This window comes from Sapajus apella, unplaced genomic scaffold, assembly GCF_009761245.1.
Source record: "Sapajus apella isolate SASKATOON/1434 unplaced genomic scaffold, GSC_monkey_1.0 scaffold26, whole genome shotgun sequence".
Classification (NCBI taxonomy): Eukaryota; Metazoa; Chordata; class Mammalia; order Primates; family Cebidae; genus Sapajus; species Sapajus apella.
Window position 1 is genome coordinate 6,920,569 of NW_022436966.1, and position 20,310 is coordinate 6,940,878.

Sequence of the window (20,310 nt, forward strand, 5' to 3'; positions counted from 1 at the left end):
CATGTATCACAAAGTATCACATTGTCCATCTGTGGTATAAACCTGAGAGTCATTCATGTGATCTCTCTCTCTCTCCCTCTCCCCTCCCCATTCAATCAGTCACCAAATCTTGTCTATTTTTGACCCCCAAATCATTCTGAAATAAATCTCCCCATTCCATATTCGTGACTGCTGTTCTTGTTAAGGCCCTCATCAATCCCAAGTTTTAAAAGAGTTCCATTCCATCAGATCATAAGCTCTGTGAGGTCAGACATTGTGTCAGTTTTGCTCACCATTGCATCCTGACTATCAATCACAGTGCCCTGCAGTTGGCTGACACTTAGGAAACATTTGTTGAATGAACGGACTGCTCCTTGCTGCCTACAGAATACAATCTGAGGTCCTTACCCTGGTATACAAAGCCGTTTATAATCTCTCCCAGGGACCATTCCTCTCTTGTTTCTTTTGCTTCTGTAACACCCAATTGCACATGATTTCTGACAGATACTCTGCTGCTTATTGTTCCAGGCCCATGCTCATCCTTCTCCTCTGCCTGCAGTGTCTTGCTCTGTCCTGCCTGACCCCAGCCCCTGATTATCTCCTTCCTACTGGGTAAGGCACAGCTCAGATACCACAACACCTAGAAAACCTTCCCTGTGGCTGGGCACAGTGGCTCACACCTGTAACCCCAGCACGTTGGGAGGCCGAGGCGGGTCGATCACAAGATCAGGAGTTCGAGACCAGCCTGACCAACATGGTGAAACCCTGTCTCTACTAAAGATACAAAATATTAGCTGCGTGTGGTGGCTCATGCCTGTAATTCTAGCTATATGGGAGGCTGAGGCAGGAGAATCGCTTGAACCCAGGAGGCAGAGGTTGCAGTGAGCCAAGATTGCGCCATTGGACTCCAGCCTGGGCGACAGGGCAACACTCCATCTCAAAAAAAAAAAAAAAAAAATTATTTCTAATAAAAAAAAAAAGCTTCCTTGATACACATCATCCCCTGGATGAGCGAGGCCTTGCTGCTCTGAGAGCCCGGACCACCTCATGCACACTTCTAGCCTTTCACTCTTTGCTTTGTGATGACCTGTTGTGCCTGTCTACAGTTCTACACTATGAATGTTTTGAAATCCTAGACTACATCTTATTCATCCTTATATCTTCCATCCTAGGAAAATGTCCATATTAGATACAAATATATTTTTGAATGAATGAATAACTTAAGTAACACATAAGGAATCTTTAATAAATTGTCACCTGATACTGTATTCTCCCATATGAAACATCACAAAATATCTAACAAAGACTTGTACAATTTAAATATACCTCACATACTTGCATTTACACAAACAGACACAACTATAAAAATATATTAATATTCAATTGTAGCATAATAGTCAAAAGAAAGGAAATTTAAAGCTAGATAGAGTCCTATTTGAGACTTGATTGTGCCACTTACAGGGTCTTAATTAAGTTATAACCTCTTGAAACCTTAATGTCCTCATCTGTAAATGGGGATAAAAAGGACTCCCTTGCAGACATAACATCTATAAACTATCAAGCATGCAGCAAGCACTCAATAGGTGGCAGCTTCTATAGTTCTTAATGTAACAACACAAGTTGACCTAAATCAACCCTGGGATATCTACATACAGGTGTATTCGGGTTATAGACCTTAAGGAAAGAATGGTTAACCTGAGCTGGCTTTGTGCACAGCTTGGTATGCCTTAGCCTATCTCCCAGCTGGTGTGTGCTCAGGGAATGCAAACTGATCTTATTTTCACCTTGGAATAACATGATTTTTACAGGTGGTTTGCTCCTCCCCGATTCGTCAAGTTTAATTTGATAGCTAACACTTATAAATCACTTTACAGTATACAAAGCATCTTAACACATCTTCCCAGTCATTCACCACAGTAGTATGATGTCAGAATCATTTTTTTTTTTCAAATCAAAAATAAAGAGGTTTTGTTTGTTTGTTTTTTGTTTATCAAAACTTCTACCCTACTGGTCCCATTCAAAAAGGTGAATAATGGAGAGTCTGATGAAGGGGTCAGTTTTACTGTGAAGGGGTCAGTTAGCTGCTATGTAGAGAGACTGACGAAATAATCACAGTGCTCAATATTCGAAGTCAGTCTGTACCTATTAAAAGGTGGCTTTCTCTTTGGGGAGGTACATTTACTCTCTCAAATCACCAGGGTGTCTTTAGTAAACGATCTCTAGTGGCCTGAAAGAGCTGGCTTGTCTCCAAAAGTGAACAGTTTAGTCTCTCCAGGTGAGGACAATCTCTAGGTCTGCACGGGGAAGGCACCAGTGTGCATGGCGCTCAGGAATACACACGCACACTCACACTCACAGGCTTGCCCGTGTCCATACGTATGTGCACACGTGCATACCTGTGCTCTTCCATAAAGCACAGCGGATGGGATTGCTGTATGTCACCATCCCACACTGTTGGGGAAGCCACATCTAATTATCCCTCCTCCCTTTGACTTTTCCCCTCTGTCTAAACAGTGTTTCTCGGGATCCCTAAAGGCACATGACTTCAACAAATATCATTTCTTATACACCCCTCAATCAATGATGCCATCCGAGGAAAGGGACCAGAGAGATCCATATGCAGAGGAATGAGAAGAGAAGGGACCCAGGAGCTGCTGTGAGAAACAATACACATTTACTTGTGTGTACCTGAAGCTGGGGAATGGGGGATGCTGAGAAGGCATTTTATGTATGAGTATTTAAAGTCTTGTCATACTGAAACTTATTGAAATGCTTGGTGGCTTGCATTTGTATCTGCTCAATAACCAAAACATACCATATAATCATTCAACCCACTCAACTACCTTGTATTGAGCACGTGTAATTTGCTAGAGCCCTAGGGACAGCCTGCTCCTCTCAAAACATACTCCCTTGGGGCTACATCAACTAAACTTCAAATTCAGGTAATTCTGGAAAAAAAGCTATGTGGATTTCTTAAAAAAAAAAAATGTCCCTAGAAATCATTAAACAAAATTCATTTAACCACAACAAGTTTAGGCTGTATGTTTTGTTTTACCTTTTTCTTTTAAACACAGAAAAACTGCTCTTACCTTTTGAGCATTTAGATATTTTGAAATGCCATAAACATTCACAAATTAATATGTCAGTGTGCGCACATGCTGTGGATTCAGGGGCCACGCTGAAATGTTGTGAGGAATGATAATGGATGTGAAATAGTATGCTTTAAAGAAACCTTTTCTAAGTCCACACTATGCCCTGCTGAAAGTGGATAAAATGCAGAGAGGCAATTTCTCGTTCTGGGAAAAGACTGGTAGGTGCCTGAGGCACTCCCTGATGGTGGCCTACCCTCATCTTCCGCAGAGGGGCCAACTTTTTGAAAGGTTGCCTTCCTCACACAGGTTATCCACTTTCTCTACCAACTCTCCTTTCGCTCATTTCCTTCTTGCCCCCTCCCTCACTCGCTTACCTTTGCCAAGTCCGTAAGGCCTGCCAGGGTTCTTCTTGAGCCCTTTTTTAATGCTGAGATAAAATGTGCTTATGACTGCACTTAATAGAGGCCTGGAGGGTAATTCTGGTGACTCAGGGCAGATGGTAAACTAGCAGTAAGACAATGGAAATCCAGCATCCCTCCAGAATCTGTGGCTTTCACCAACACACCACACTGCCTCTTCTCACAGTTCCAGCCCTGACATGTTTGCCTAGGCGGACTTTTAATCTAGAAATGCATCTTGATCATCTAATCATCTCTTACATCTTGCACTCACTATCTTTACACAGAGCATAAGTGTGTATACTTCGGCATCAAATGAGGCAGATTTCTAAGACCTTAACAGCTAAGCAACTCTGGTGAATTGCTTTCAAATATACCTGTGTGTCTATATACATATACATGTATATATATAATCATATATGATAGTAGCGGTGGGTAGTTTGTAAAGGTGGACATAGCATCTGTTAAATCAAGTTCCATATTTCCCAGTTCTCACATACCAAAAATAAAACCTACAAAAATGATAATTTTTCAAACATTGAATCCTCTATCTATGTGTAATGAGGCATGTAGAGAGGAGGAAAAGAATTTTTGTGCTTTCTTGCCTTTGGTGAAAATTTTCCCAGGAGTAATTTCATCTTTAAATGAAAAGTTTTCTATCAGGTGATTGTTCAAGCTTCAGAAATCACTAAAGCCTGAGTTCAGATGTGAGTGTGCACATGGGTTCACACACACACAGACTGCAACACACACCTATCATATACATAAGGCATAAGGCAAAAGAACATTAAAAAATGAATCAAATGATTTTTAATTACATTGTGATGGAATTTAAAGCAGCTTGACTGTGAGATATATTTTTAAAATCTGCTATCCTTTAAAGATTTTGCCCAGTGTCCTGTAATCATCATTCTTCACTCTCCGCTCAATACTCAGGTGCTGGGCTGCTTTGGCAGGCAGTGTGGGCGGGGACCCTAGGAAGCCAGGACCGAATACCACAAAACACTTTCCCAGTGTTACTTAAAACCCTAGTTTTCAACAGCCTGGTATCTTTTAGGTTTCCACTCTCACATTTTCAGGAATTTATTAATCTGCACAGTTGAATTAATTTACCCAATACAGTAAATTAAAAGTGAGTCAACTATGCTAAGCAAAGTTCTACAGATGTAAAACAACAGTCAGAATATTCCAAAAGCTTTCCTGATTAAATCAAAACAGCACTGATACACTTTGCCCAATTCTTCAACTTTGACAATCAATGTTAACATCATCCCATGGTGACCCCACTGTGGTATAAGAAGATAATATAGATTTCTACATGTGATACATTCAGACAAATAACAAGGAAAAGGAATAATTACAAGACAAAGGCAATGGACAAGAAATGATGATCAGTTTTACCAAAGTCTCAAAACTGGCAAGTAATAGATATTATTCAAATGCCCTAAATGTTCAAATTCTACATAGCAGTTTATTGTAGAGAAAAATTTTATGAAGAAGATAAAGCTTTAATACACTAAAAATCTTAGTGAAAGTATTTATTTATGTTTTAATAATGTTTTCTTTTTCTATGCCATTGTATAACTGGCATGCTATTAATAAAAACATATTTACTGCCTTTCATGACACTATGTGTTTCTATTCCTAAAATCATACCTATAAATTGTAGTTCATAGAGTTAAATGTTTGATTGAAAAAAAAAACACTAATTCACTGACGTCACTATATTTCCAAATAAGTATACCTAAATACTTCAAACCATACTTTTCATTTATCTTTTGAGAGTTTTCTGCTGAACTTTGATCATTTTCTCTTACTTCTACTTAGCAGTGGGAGAAGAATCAGTAAATTACATGCCAGTATACCTGATGTTATAAAATCCTCTTTGTAAGATTGTTTGCTTCCTAGTGTTGTATTTTACATCTGTAACTTAGTATCAGTGCTCCTTGTTCTGCAAACAAATTAAGATAAAATAAACTTAAAAGTGTCTTATATAAAACAACTTCAAACCACAAAATTTCCAGGCAAGGTTCCTAGCAAAAAAAAAAAAAAAAAAAAAAAAAAAGAAGAAGAAAAGAAAAGAAAAAAAATCCAATAATTCAGAAAACATTGTATCCTAAGTATAAGTAGATAATATTCTGTAGGCAACCAGGCCTCAGCATGAAGCATTTGTACTTAGAAATATGGGGGAAAAGTACTTAGCACAACGTCCTTACATACTGTGGCTTGAATTTTACCCTAGAAGTTTGCAGTGATTCACTATACTATCTCAGCAAAGTATCTGAGTTCAATCTCCTTTTACAGTATGCTGAAATCAGAATAAAAATGGTTCCTCATAATAAGAATTAAGGTATTTTTCTTAAATTCTATGATTATAAAATACCCTATAAAACAACACCCCATCAACCAGTACCCAATCCTTCCTCCATAAACCCAATTCCTGTTATTTATTGAAGGTTGGGCAGAATACAAGCGAGAAGATAAAATATCACGTAATGAAATACTTATTGGAAGTTTACTACTTTTAATGTTTTAGATGCCTTTTTACTTAGTTCTTAAAGTAACTCAATCATGTAGGTACTATTACTATCCCCATTTTACAGATGATTAAACTAAGGCCCACCAGGTGCAGTGACTTGCCATCTCACAGCAAAGTCTAGATTCAGATATGAATACTCTGGCTCTAACCTGTATATAGTTCATTAGGACACCACTTTCCTGAAGGAATATGTAACTAAAAATTACAATCGCTACACTTAACTGTTTGTTCTCAAGTGTTTCTGAAGTTTTCTCTTTTCTGCTTCTAAACTCTTGAGCCAGAGAGCTCAACTGGGACATGAGAAGGAAAAACAAAAAAACTCAGCCAAGATATAGCCTTGTTTTATTCTACTACCTCATGGTACTATTCTTCCGATTTAAAAATCATGGAAATTCATATTTACCACTGATTTCCACTAATAAGTAGTAATCAGGTATTTTCTAATTTCCCTATGGTTTCTTTAGAAGCACTTCTGATGTTTTTATTTATTTATTTTTTTATTACATTTTGTGTTTTAAGTATCACTCATTCCTCAAGAATGTCTGCATCTTTAAGTCCTCTGACAATGTTAAATTTGGAGATTGGGAAAATATTATTCCCTTCCTTGATTATTTATCTTGGGTAAAATCATCAGTGAGAACTTTCTCAAAGCATCTTGACATTCAGTTTGAGTTCCTGGTTCCTACAATGGTCAAGTTTTCTGTATTTCAAGATACTTAACTAAGAGACTAGCCAAAGCAACTGTGAATTCCAGAAGCAGGATGCTGAGTTGCACTGTGCACTTTTTAAGGAATTCCAGTTAATCAGAATGCCATTCTTCAGCCACACCCAAGGCGATTATTCTAGAGACTATTCATACTATCTAACAGTTAAAGAGTATTTGGAATATTGAAAGTATATTATGAGCAAAGAAAAGCCCCATAATTGATTTGTCAATGTTTTGTTCTCCTCTTTTTCTATTGGCATGTTCTTTACATGCCCTCAATAAATATTAAACACTCAAACAACTCACTATTAGGATGGCAAGCAAACCTTTAGAATGTCCCAACAGTAGAGTGAAGAACAATGCACCTAATTGAAATGGCAGGGTAATTTGGAAAATAAAATTGAATTGCTGCAAATTCCAAATTCCACAATAAAAATGTTTATACTCACTTAAATGCAGATTGTTACTGGCTTTGAATAATTATTAGAATAAAAAATATTTGAGCACCAACAATATACTTGATGTGCACTGAACAAGCATATTCTACATCTCTCTTACTTTGTGCAAAGAAGTACAGGATATAACAACTCAGATGTTTTCTTGCTTATTTTGTTATTAAGCACAGCTTATAAAATCCCAAAATATAATGAAACAATAGGCCAAGCCTGCAAATACACAAACAGTGCTAAAAACTTTATGAACAACATTCTTCAGAAAATTTTAGAACACATTAAGGATAGCAAAAGAAGGCTGAAAGAAAGGAAGGATTTAAATAATTCTGCCACTGAATATCTTTCCTTTTCTTGAACATATTAATTTATCACCAAGATCAATTCAAAATGTAAAATTTCTGTTTCTCTTTGTTAGAAGCTAGAGCCAAGAAAACTATGACAATTAAAATGAAAATGGCAAACTGCATTTGCATCTGGAGCTATGAAATATAAACATGTAATGACTCTATAAGAGATAATATTTATCTGTAGTCTGAGGGTAATCCTTATTATCTACTTAGGGCTATACCACTTCTGGCAGAGATGCCACCCTTATCTCCTGAAGATAAATTCCATATGCCCTGTAGACTTATAGCATAATTCCCATAAATAATGTATATGATAGAATGTAAATAAATGACACATTTGTATGTTCAAGAGTAGAGGGCAGGGTTACTCATGATACTACATCTCTTACGAAGGAACAATTTCAAATAAAAGTAATGTCAATGGCGAGTTACCACAAATTTTTTACCCTGAAATATTCTCAAGCAAGGGTTTTAAAACAACTCCAGATCTGGTGGGAACTTTCAAGTAAATGCTCCAACTAAACCCAAAATGCCTAATTAATTATACTGCTGAAGTTTCTGTTCTGGTTATAGCATAATAGCAAATAGCATCGTACCTATTTGCTGATATTTTAAATTTTCTCTCTCTATATTGGCTGATTTTATGATCAATGAAATATCTAGGTTTAAAATGTTATATATGAGTTTCTGTATGAAACACAGAGCATTTTTTTCTTCAGGGAAAATAATTTTAATATTATTATAAATATAGGAAGGCTATATATTGAAAAAAATCCAAAGAGCCCACCTGCTCTAGCTAGTTTGCCAAGACTTTGTATTGTAAAAATTGTTCATCCACCTCTCTAAAGTATCTTCATTTTGAAGCTCTGTAGACAAACACTTTACTTCATGTAAATAGCATTAAGTATGTCTTTAGAATTTCAGACATTGTACATCATTTAGTTTGAAATTAAGTTTTCAAATTGCTAAGGAATAACCTCTGAATAACAGAAAACACTACAGATCACAGTTAATTATAGTTTGTCTATCAAATTAATATTTGAGAATACATCCAGATAGTTATGGAGATATTAAGAGGAGTTTTATCATCAAAGACATTCTTATTCATTCAGCTTCCAACATTTTTAAAAGAAGAAAAATAAGCCTTTTACAAGTTGGGATGGGATAAGGAAACTCTGGGTTTACAATCAAATTGTGCTCTTCATTGTCCTTTTGACAGCTGTGTCAATTTCATTATAAACTTCGTTTTCTAGAGTTTCATAATAATCATAAAAACACTTCACTTTAAAGAGTTTCTATGGGATGTAATATGAATGCAAATTCAGAATAAAATGCAAATCATGGAGGTCTGGGACCAAATATGGACTATCAGTTAAGAATACAGTCACTGAAAATAAACATTTAGGCTTTTAGAGGAAGAACACAAAGGGGCTGATATTAATCTTTATACCAAGTGTTCGCAGCTCTAGGGAAGACAAATAAGAAAAACAGTCTTCGGATTTTTCACCTAATTGTAAAGCACAGGTTGGGAATATTTGATGAATTTGGCTTCTATTCTTTCCTGTTTTGAAGTGAGTAATATTTTTCATTTTCTCACAGAAATAACCCACATATGTCTAATAACCCAAAAGGTACTCCAACAGGAAAATGAGACCCAGCAAACTAGCTCAGGTTCAAATCTCAGGAATAGGTTTCCAAAGAATTGAAAAGAAGTGATCAGAAAAAGAAAGATCTATAGTTCTATCTTGCTAAATAATAATTAACAACCCAGAAATTCAAATATAATGCATAATAAACATGCTACCATATTGTAAAGTGTGAGGAAAAATCTAGAAATAGAAATTCACAAGTAATGATTAATTCTAAGCTAGGTTATGTTGCCAGGTATTGATATTAGAATGTTGTCATATATTGATATTAGAGTAATTCTAATGTCACTCAAAATGTTATTTACTGCTATCTTCTAAATGAGTTAAAATGATGTACATTTAAGTCCATTGTAAAACGTAAGATTTTGTATTAGGTTAAAAATGTAAAAGCAGCAGCATGGCTATTTGCTAACATTTGTTAAACTCATAATGTTGTGGTCATTTTTAAAGTTTCACTTGGTAAACTTATTGATCGTAAAAGGCATTTTATTTTTTTCAAATAATATGATTTCATTTAAGGATTTTTTGGTCTTGTTTTTGAAACGGGGTCTTGCTATATTGCCCAAGCTGGCAGCTCTTCAGCTCAAGTGATCCTACTGACTCAGCCTCTGGATTAGCTGAGACTATAGGCACATGCCAGGATTTTGAATTTTTTAAAGAACTATAACATTGTGCACTCAAGGTTCTTTACTTCATGAGTATAAATTCTGTTAATTGCAAATGGAGTTATGAAGTACAAGAGGAGAATCCACTGTAGAAATGTATTTTTGAGAATTATAAATAAGTTAAAACTTCTTTTCTCAACTTATTTATCCTCCATTAGAGTATGCCATATAAATTGGTACATATGTCATGGAAAAGCCATAATATGGTTATTTTACATCTTAAAAACGGATATAGAAATAATTTGTGTTGATTTCATTATAAACTTCATTTGTATTGATATACAGCTATACAGCTCCAGATATAATTTGTATTTGATTGTATATAACTATGACACCAATAAACAACAGGTTTATAATTCAATGTGCATACAAATAAGTACTTTTTCCATCAGAGAGTCAATGCTTGCTATTATGTTTTAGTCAATTTTAGAAACACTGAACCAAGAAGTCAAGAATATAAAATAATTTAAAAATATCTGCACTCTTGTATTTTCCTTTAACAAGAACATATTTTGTAGATTAAGAAATGCTATCTGGCAAAAGAGTGTTCGAAGAGAGTCTAGTAAAATGTTGCAAACTGCTTTAATTCTGTGCACTTGAATGCATTACATTGACTGAAATTCGATGCTAGTGACAAATATTTAAATAAATATATTCTCACTTATTTCACACAGTATCCTTTATACCATTTATTCAAATGTCCAATTTATAAGTGTGGGGATTCCAGCAATTGCCCAGTGTAGGTATACGTCCTGGATAGTCTGTTTAAGACTCCAAAAATCTTCCCTAAATTCCTATAATCCTGAAATCATGGCATGTTAAATTAAAGATACAGTGAAGATGTTCTTTTATCTTTTACACTACATGGACATACTCATTTGCTTGAACTTTTCAAAATTGATTTTAAACACTCATGGTTTATTCATAAATGTTAAGGATAGCAAAATATTAAAAGTTTTACAGGATGCCAAAAATCAAATTTTGTAATTATCATTAAAACTTCAATTGTAAGAGTGTATTTTATGTTTTAGACCCAAACTTTTTATACAGGTATTACATTCTGATATTTCCTGCTTAGTAAGAAGAGCAAGCCCAGCGGGATTTAGAGTAGCGTTGTTTTACTTGGGATTTTGAAAATCTTTAAATCTATAATAACATCTGCACACTGTCAGATAAACTGTGTCACATGCTTTCTATTTTTATTTCTTTATTTGCAAAAGAATACTCTCATAATTTTTATTTAATTCTTAAATATTAAATTTCTTTGCACTCAGGAGAAATGGCAAAAAATTTTGTTTCGATTATGTCATAAATTAAAGCACTACTTTGATTCAAATATGGCAGATATCATAATCCACAAAAGGCCATGTAAATGCTACAGTTGCAAACATTTAAGACTGTGTAACAAAAATGACTGAGAACTGTATCAGTTTACTGTCCTTCAAGTGTTTCCCTGACAGTAGAGTAAAATAATTTTGAATTATAGGCCTTCTTACAGGAAGTCTTATTTCACGTTCATTTTTTTGATCATTTCCCTGTTAGTCCCTATAGGAATTTGGCTGTATGCCGACTTTCCTTTAAAAGTTTTTGTATACATACTTTGGTTGTGTATGATGATTAAATGATCATTTATTAAAACTTTAGCATTTCACATTTGTTTGACACATTTATGTTTCATAAGAAAATATTGTTGTTACAATAGAAAGCATAACTTTATCAATAAGAAAATTTTTCATTTGAATTCATGTTGACAGTATTTTCATTTATGGCAAGTGTGTTAATATAATTTTTTATGCATTCTTCATAGTTTCTCAAACTCCACCTGTGAGGTAAGCTAGGGAAGGTAAGCTAGTTTTATGATGGTAAGCTGCATGGTAATACTTTAGACTATCTACTTGGCCTTAATAAACATAAGTTTCTACTATGGGACCACAAATAGTCTTTGTTTTTTAAGAATATACAGTTTTACTGGAGATATATATATAATATATAAAACACATATATTATATATATACACATATATTATATATACATGTGTATATATATAATACATGTCACCCAGCAACAGCTGTGTTTTACATCTTTTGGGACTACGACAAACATTTAAAAATTCAAACATATGAGTGTTTGAAAACATAATGATTTAAAATTTATTTATTTTCAAAGTTGGATAATTCTAGCATATTTCAGTTACTTTTTTGAAAGCCAGGCCCATATTTTAATCCTTTTTTTTTTCCTTTCTTTCTCTTCTCTTCTTCCTCTACTATTTAAGATTCTCCATGTTTTCTAATACAGGTCTCTAAGTTAGGACCAATAGCTATAGTAACACAACTACTCTATATATTTCAGAATGGTGAGCAATGGAGTCATTCTGGTGGGAGAAGAATTGCTATTTGAATGACCTACTGCCATGGAGCTAGTTAAATCACTGAACAATAGTTACTGTTATGAGGCTTTACTTTGTACAAAGTAGCATTAGTATCATTGCTTTCCATTATTCATGGAACTTGCACTGGGGACTTCCACTGTGAGAGAGATTGAAAGAGAAAGAGACAGAGAGAGAGAAACTATGAAAAGGATATTTTTGTATTATTAGCATTTAGACTTAGAGACATTTACCAATGTAATTGATCTCAACTTATCTGCATACATGCTATACTTTTTTCCCCCTTGTTTTTTCTAAAGTGTTTTAAAAGTGCCCCTATTAAGAATCAAGACATCTTTTCTGTGCGACTCACACATAAATACACGCTAAAATGCAATCAGAAAGTAACAATAAAAATATACCCGGTAAACAACTAACTTTTAATTCAAAGGGTGCTACATAATAAAGGGCCTAGAATGAACATCCCAATTAGCCAGTGTAGTGACAAGCAGTCAACACCTTATTATTTAATCATTAAAGAGAATCTTGCCATAATTTCTCTTTGACATATATTTTAAAAGAAATTAAGTCTACATCACATGACCCACAACGCAATCAAATGTAAAGTTAGGTGATGCTAAGACTTTATCACTTCCAAGTCCTGTGGACTGAGAGGTTTCAAGATTAAGGCACTGAGTGGGAACCTACGAAACATTTACAATTTAAATAAGATGTATCCAAATGGAAGCATTTTAAAACAAACTACCTGAAAAAGGGGGCATTTTTTCTGGCTCCCACTGTTTGTGTCCAGTTTTCTTATTGGATGACAATGAATTGCGGACATTTCTAGTATTAGTAAACATTCGCTGGCCCCATTTATTTGCTTCTAAAGCAGCAGATCCAATCAATGCAGGACATGAGGTTATTTCTTGCCCTCCCAGCCCTTTCCCTGACTGTGACACCTCCCCTAAAGGGAAAGCTTAAATCTCCCTTGCAAGAATCTCCCCCGCTTTTTCGGAGGGGGCGTTTTCTGTCAAGTTCTACTTCAGTTTTAAGAATTTTAACCCAAACTCTGCTTCAGAAACAACGCTATGAACTTTTGAAATAAAACAATCGCCATCAGAGTTCCCAGGCCCACTTGGGAACCAAAGCGCACTGGGCCCGGCCTGCCCCAGATCCCAGAGGCCTGGAGGCCCCACGCTCTCCAGTCTGGGCCGCACAGCCCGGGCGACCGTCCCCTGGGAGCCCGCCAGCACTTGGCATTTAACCTGCCTGGAGATCGTGGCTCTCTGGTTCCATCTCTGAAAGCCATATTACTTCTCCCCAGACATCGGAGGCAAATCTGGATTAACATGCAACAGGGCGCCCTGTGCAACCCGACAGCCTTCGCCCAGGAGCGGCTAAATGCAGATTCAGAGGAGGACCCCCCAGAGAGCTGCTGTTGAATAAAAACTGTAATCCAAAGGGACCATTTCTTTGCCTCCCGCTGCTTGTGGGAAGAGCCAGGGCCACCGCTGAGGCCAGAGCACAGACCTAGCTAATCTCGGCTGGCTACCGGCAGGCGTGGCCACCCCAGGAGGCGGCCCTAGGGGCTTAGAGACTCTGCTCCGCTCTCCCCTCTCTCTCAACGCGTTCTTGGAGTAGAAAATGCTTAGATTCAAGGAGTGGCGAGCAACAGAAGCGGCCTAGGAAGGAAGCCGGCTGCTTCTTCCTGGAGCGCGGCCTAAAGTCTAGTAACTGAGTGGCCAGGCCTCTCCCCGCCTAACCTCTTTTGGCGCCCCCAAATCCACCAAGGACCCCTAGAACACGCGCCCCGCCTCCAGTCGAACACGCATCGTTCTTCTAAGCCAAGCAGGCTCAATCCTCCCCTCAATGCCTAGGACCATGCCCCCCCTTCCCTCTGCTCCGGGTCGCAGCTGGGAACTCGCCCCACGCCAAGGCCGGGAATCCACTGGCGCCCCTCGCTTCCCCCAGCCTCCCGGAATCCGAGATGTCCAAGCCGAGGCAAGAGCTCGGCGGTCAGGAGAGGGCGCCCAGGAGGCTTGAGCCCGCCAAGGTGGCTCTCTCCGGCTGGGACCTCCAGGCGGCCCCCAAGACTGGGGGTGGGGGAAGGAACCTAAGTGTGGTGAAGAACAGGATTACAGCTTCTACTGGTGTCTTAATATGATTTAAAAATTAAATAAATGAATAAATAAATAGAGAAGAAAAGGAGAGAGAAAGGAAGAAGAAGAAAGAAAAAAGAAAAGGAAGGAAGGAAAAGGAAAAGAAAGAAAGAAAGAAAGAGAGAGAGAGAAAGAAAGAAAGAGAGAGAGAAAGAAGGAAAGAAAGAAAGAAGGAAAGAAAGAAAGAGAAAGAGGAAAGGAAAGAACTAAACTAATACTACAAGGCCAAGTGGATTTCCACCGACTTAGCCCTCCGGGATACCGCCTAGCATCAAATTTGTCGATCCCAGGTCCCCGCGCGGGTGGCAGTCTTTGCACCCTCCAAGGAAAAAAAGTAAAATAAAATAAACCGTGCAGCCAGCGGGCCCTAGAGACAGAGGGGTTAATGAGCTAACGAGGCCCAGCGCTCTCACAGCACGAGAAGCGTCCAGTCCCGGAGCGCACCCTCTGCGGAAGTTCAAACTGGCTGGGCCGCATTCGCAGAGGTGGAGAGGCCATCCTTCCCGGCCGGCCCCCAGGACACCGCACTAGGGGTTCAGCGGCCAGGAGGGGCAGGCCAGCAGGCTACAGTGTGAAGAACTGGCGCCTACCAGGCTCCCTGGTGCTTCATTCATCGCGCCTCACCTCCCCAGGGCAGGGGAGCTCACCGGAGTGCGAGGCACTGTACCGCAGGCGCCCAGCGATTTGCGCTCCCCTCTTCAAACCCGACTTTGGGTTTGCTGTCCTCCGACCAGCTGAGACCTGGGTGAGCCCCAGGGGGTCACATGAGGGAGCCCACGCGCAAAGGCCAACAGCGCCACAAGCTCAACCAAAGCTTCGAAGCCCACTCTTAACCCGCGGGATCAGAAGTAGGATTCTCATCTTAGAGGTAGAAGAGAATAAAATGCGAAGTTTTACCCAATACAATTGCATGCCAATCTTTGCATATCTTAAGGGAATTGGATAACAAAAGTTTAGGGAACGAGAAGGAGGTAACTCTATGACATTACATTACTTTTTGTATCCCCTCTCCTTCATCCAAAAAATTCCCATAACTTTGGTCTTTTATCTTTGACTTCAATAAAATAATGATTCCTTGAGAAAATGGGGTATAAATCTTCATTTTGGAGGCAATTAAAGTGTTGATTTCATTCATGCCCCTAAGCGATTCTTGTAATTTGCTCAAATAGCTTTATGTACCCAGCACTCCGGAGCTTTTAGAATCCCATTTTCTAGTTAGGCTTGTTGGATTGCAATTTTTATTCCACAGCAGCTACTCGAGGGTTCCTCAGCAGAATCTGCACTCAACAGCTCCTAGGCGAGGGCTGGCGGGCTGAACCAGACATGAGGCCAGGCAGCCCGCGGGAGCCAGGACTGAGAGCCGCCTGCAGTTTTCCCACCTCTGCCGGGCCGCACCGGGATTGCGCACGCTGCGTGTTCTGTGCACTCGTCTACACTGCCGAAATTTCCAACTCTCCAGATCACAGTATAGACCCGGCGCAGTGGCACTTTTAAATCTCTGTTCTGCCTGTTCCTTGCTCCCCATGGGCAAAAGAGGAATTCAGCCTGTGTCGCTGGGGTTGCCCAGAGAAAGTCAAACTGAGAATATATTTTAAGAGGATGATGTTGAGAAGAAAACCATAAGATGACACCAAGAACCAGGTGTCAGGCACTCCGGCAAGGACTGTACAAGACAGCCCCTGGCCAACAGAGATCATGGCAGAGCTTGCAGAGCAGCTGGTCTTTGGCTTAACAAAGGCAGGCTGATCTCTTCCCCCAAGTCTGGACTCACGTGCCAAGTCAGAAAGAGACACAACTCTGGGCCTTCACTTATATATGAGGGAAGGATGGAGGGTGCGGAGCAGGCCGGCTACCCAAATCTCTAAGACGCCTTGCACCAATTCGCAACAGAACTGTCCTGAGCCCTGCTTCGTCTCACTCACTCCACACGTTTTCACTTTCATTGCATTTTTGCAACTCCTTTGGACCAATCCAGAAATACAGCCACAGGAGAGAGAGAGAGAGGCACACTGGGAGCAAACGGTGGTGTTGGGGTGACAGAGAGAGAAATCCCCACAGCAACTCCAAATAAAAGTCGTCCCCACTTAGAAATGCATCGGAAGAAGGGCCTGGAGGGAGGACAGGAGAGGAGGGGGCGAAGCAAGCCAAGGACTTCAGTGGAGAGCAAAGGAGGTGCGAGGTCCCCCACCCTCCTCACCCAGGGAGCCGTCGGGTGCCCCTGATGCTGACATGTCCACAAGCTGCCAACCCAGAGGGCCCAGAGCACATACCAGCTGGAGGATGAGTGGAAAGAAGGAGGAGAAAAGTCCATATTTATCTGTTTTTATAACCTCGGCCTGGTCTTATTTTTTCTATTAAGTACAATAAAATGGGTGAGCTTGCAGTGAACACCACACAAAGCAATGTTCAGTGAGGTCTAGAAGCGTTCGGCCGAGGAAAACTGACAAGACAGGCTAATGAACCGTATAGACAGGGAGAAAATAGCCAGCATTTGCTAGATTTCAAATCCTCGCTGTCTCCCTTAGACCACCTATCTTGGATTTATTCCTAATAAAATAAGAAATAAGCAGACCCTACACTTTTCTTTTCTTGAAGATAGAAGGGGGGAAAATGCTCCGGAACAAAGCCCCTACAATCAGAGGCGGTCACTGGCAGTTAACACTCCCATTATTATAGAGGGTAAATAAAATAAAGACAAAAATTAAAAGCGACAAGAAACAGGTCAAGTTTGCTAGCAAAGCTTTTACAAGCTCATCTCTCCAGGTCGAATCCCAGAGCCAGCCTTAATGAAGCAATAATAGCCACATTATTCAAAAATTTTCATTTCGATGGAAATGTATCTAAAAGGGACTTAATCACATGCAAATAATAAAAGGAGGTGGTGGTGACCCAGCAAGCAATATGCATACAGATTTTTTTTTTTCCCAGGGATGTTGAAATTGAAAAGCGCATACCTGGTCGGTTAGATTTGCTGATCTTGTTATATCTTCACTGTCTGATTTTGATCCTCCTTCTCTATCGTCTATCACCAAATCGATAGGCATTTTCCCTTTCAAACAGCTAATATACCGGTGGCAGAAATTGTCACATAATTCGTGTACCTACATTATGACAGAAATAAAAAAATGGGAATATAATCAGGAGTGCATAAATGACATTGACAAGTGCAATCCACCCCCCTTGTGAGATCCAAACTTCCAAATAGGGGAAACACAGGGCAATTGTCCTCCAGAGACCCCCAGACGCATCCAGAATTAGGAATAACTTTCTTTTCTTGCAAAATAGAGATATCCCAGAAAATTGACAGTGACAAGATGATTCACAGGCTACAACATATTCAACACCCGTGTTAAATTCATCTGCTCCTGGGGCTGTGGTCATTAGAGAGGTGACCTGTGTAGGTGACATTTAAGGTAAACTATTTAATTTCATCCAGTGGCTTTATCATAAATCCCTTTCCAATGTGTCTAAAGAAAAAATGCATATGTCTGTATATATATACAGACATGCACATGTATATTCTCCAAAGGACCTGTACTGTGGTGGTATAGGTTATGTGTCTGACAACCCAAGTCCTTATTATATTTGTAATTAAGGTTTTTATCTCTAAAGATCATATTTTAGAATAGTTTCTTAAAAAAAATAGAAGGAAACCAAGTTGCCAGCACTCATGATATGAGAAAACATACAGCCACAAACCATATCAAATTATTATTATTATTATTATTACAAAAAGAAGAATGAATGCCTCAAAACATTTAGGTGTAGGTGCCCAGGTTTCCTACAGGGCCCACGCATCACTGACATGCAAAAATTCACAAGAAACCCCAGTGTGCTTGCAATTTAATGTTAGTTTGAATTACAATGCATTAAGTTTTTATTGCTGAGATTTATAGAACAGCTAGCAAAATCATGTTATCCCACACCCTTTCTTGAGTGTGCAGGTGGGATGTGTGCAGGATTCACAGATTCAAGAAATTGACACAACTATCAACTCTGCTTTGTCTCTGCAAAATGTTTAATGTGCCTCCCCACCACCCTCCTCCAGACTCCTTCCCGCTCCTCCTCCTCCTCCCCTTCTGCCTCTCCCATGTGTCTGTCTGATCTGCTGCTGCACTCACGACTGTCTTCCAGAAACTCACTACAACTGAACAAAACTTTTTTCTTCCTCAGAGGCAGCAAAGAAGAGGAGGAAGAGGATAATACCACAGAGGTATTAACCTGTGAAGCAACCTCACAGCGGCATTCTAAACATCAGCTGGAATGTACAGAATTGCAACTATTTACACAAAGCCAGCAAGTTATTAAGCATGAATACAAGGCTAGGGCGTTTGTGATCCCAGTTTTAGTGGCTGAAATTGTAATTAAACTGCGAAGAGAAATGGACGATAAGATTGGCCTTGACACTAATTACTAGAAAGAAATACATTTATGCAAATGTCTCAGAAGCCTGAACTTCAGCCATCCCAAACCTTCCCCCCTGTGTATTTAGGGGTAAGGGGTAAGTAAGGAAAAGGAAAAGAGGCTAGAGAAATTACCTTCTCTAATTCCAACAGATGAAACCTTAATACTTGTATGGCTTGAATCATCTGCAAAGATACAAAAACAATGAGCACCCCGTTCCTGGCTTGCAGAAAACTGGCTGTCACAGCTCTACTATCTCCAGCCCACCCCTCCCACCAGTAAATAGAGTTATTTTGATTTATGGCAATAACACTAAAACTTAATAGCAGCAACTGGGTACCATCTAGAGGTTTATATTTCTTAAGGAGAAAAAAATAGCTAAAACAACAACAAAGTATCTAAGTGGGGATCATAAACACTCTCTTCCCCCATAGCTCTCTCCTTTCTCAGTCCCACTGGCCCCACTCTACCCGATAAGGGCCACAATAGTGGACTAGACGTTTCTTTGGAAGAAATGGATAAAAAAATATTCCAAATGGCCCTCAAATGGTGGCTTATCCCATTGCAAAGTTTCTGCTGCCTTCCTTACACCTTTCAGGCAAACTGGTTACTTGGGGGCTCTTGTCCGGTGGCTGCCCTCGTGATGGGACTTCAAGGGCTGGGAAGTCCGCAAAGTTTTAGCACACACGCTGACAGGCCGGGAGATAAATCCCCGCGCTGATTAGAGCTGCGCAGCCCGGCTGTCATAAAAAACAAAAGCTCGCGTTTCCCCGCGCCGGCTCGCCCAGCCCCTCTCGAGATGAATTTATTTCCCCGGGATCTTGTCCCGGACCATTTGTCCGTGGACAGAAACATTTGCAGCCAACCTGCAGGCACAAGAAGGCCGGTCTAGAAATCTCAGGGCTCTCAAAGCAAAGCTGAGGGAGCTGGAGGTGGGAGGTGGGGGGCCGAGGGGGGAGGGGAATAGGGGTCCGCTCTTACCAAGTTATCCAGTTCTGGATTAGAAGAAAATAGAGGTTTTTCTGCGCGAATCTAAATACAAGTGAGAAGGAGAGGGGAGAAGGAGGGAAGGGAAAAGAAAAAAAGAAAGAAAATTTTGAAATCTGGTCGCCCTCCTAGTTTCTTGCCTCATTACCCTGTTGGGGGCAGGATGTAACCCTCCGGGAGGGACCCGGTGACACCGAGTTCGTCCCTGCGCAGAAACACTTCAGTGTGAATTAAATAAGCTGAAAACAAGCCCAGAGCTCAGTCTTGCTTCTACTAGCAACTACGGTTTCTCGGGGAAGGCTGCTCAGCCCGCCAAGTCCACAGCAGTCACAACCGTGGTGTTCTCGATTATATTTTGCAGAGTGACCTCTCTGCGTTTGCTTTCTGGAGGGTGAGTGGGTATGCAGATGGGTGATTTTAAGTTATCTGCAAAGACACTCTTAGACAGAAGGAAAATCTGAGGTTGGAGGTAACACGCTTGGCTTAGGGCGGACTATGTGCTGGCTACTTTTGAAAGCGTGCCGTGTGTGTGTGTGTGTGTGTGTGTGTGTGTGTGTGTGTGTGT

The 20,310-nt window shown here is 39.5% G+C and overlaps 1 protein-coding gene and 1 long non-coding RNA gene across 5 annotated transcripts in view; one reads left to right on the forward strand and one right to left on the reverse strand.

The window, feature by feature from the left end:
• Positions 1 to 20,310, reverse strand: part of MEIS1 (Meis homeobox 1) — a 139,455-nt gene that overhangs the window by 114,073 nt on the left and 5,072 nt on the right. For all 4 annotated transcript variants that reach the window (XM_032291931.1, XM_032291933.1, XM_032291934.1 and 1 more), the window contains exons 4-6: positions 19,740 to 19,790; positions 18,893 to 18,943; positions 17,309 to 17,455 (exon numbers count right to left, since the gene is read on the reverse strand). In XM_032291931.1, the coding sequence (XP_032147822.1) occupies positions 17,309 to 17,455; positions 18,893 to 18,943; positions 19,740 to 19,790 (249 nt within the window). The remainder of the gene's footprint in view (positions 1 to 17,308; positions 17,456 to 18,892; positions 18,944 to 19,739; positions 19,791 to 20,310) is intronic.
• Positions 19,964 to 20,310, forward strand: part of LOC116560522 — a 1,658-nt gene continuing 1,311 nt past the window's right edge. The window contains exon 1 of the long non-coding RNA XR_004272999.1: positions 19,964 to 20,136. This is a non-coding gene — a long non-coding RNA (uncharacterized LOC116560522). The remainder of the gene's footprint in view (positions 20,137 to 20,310) is intronic.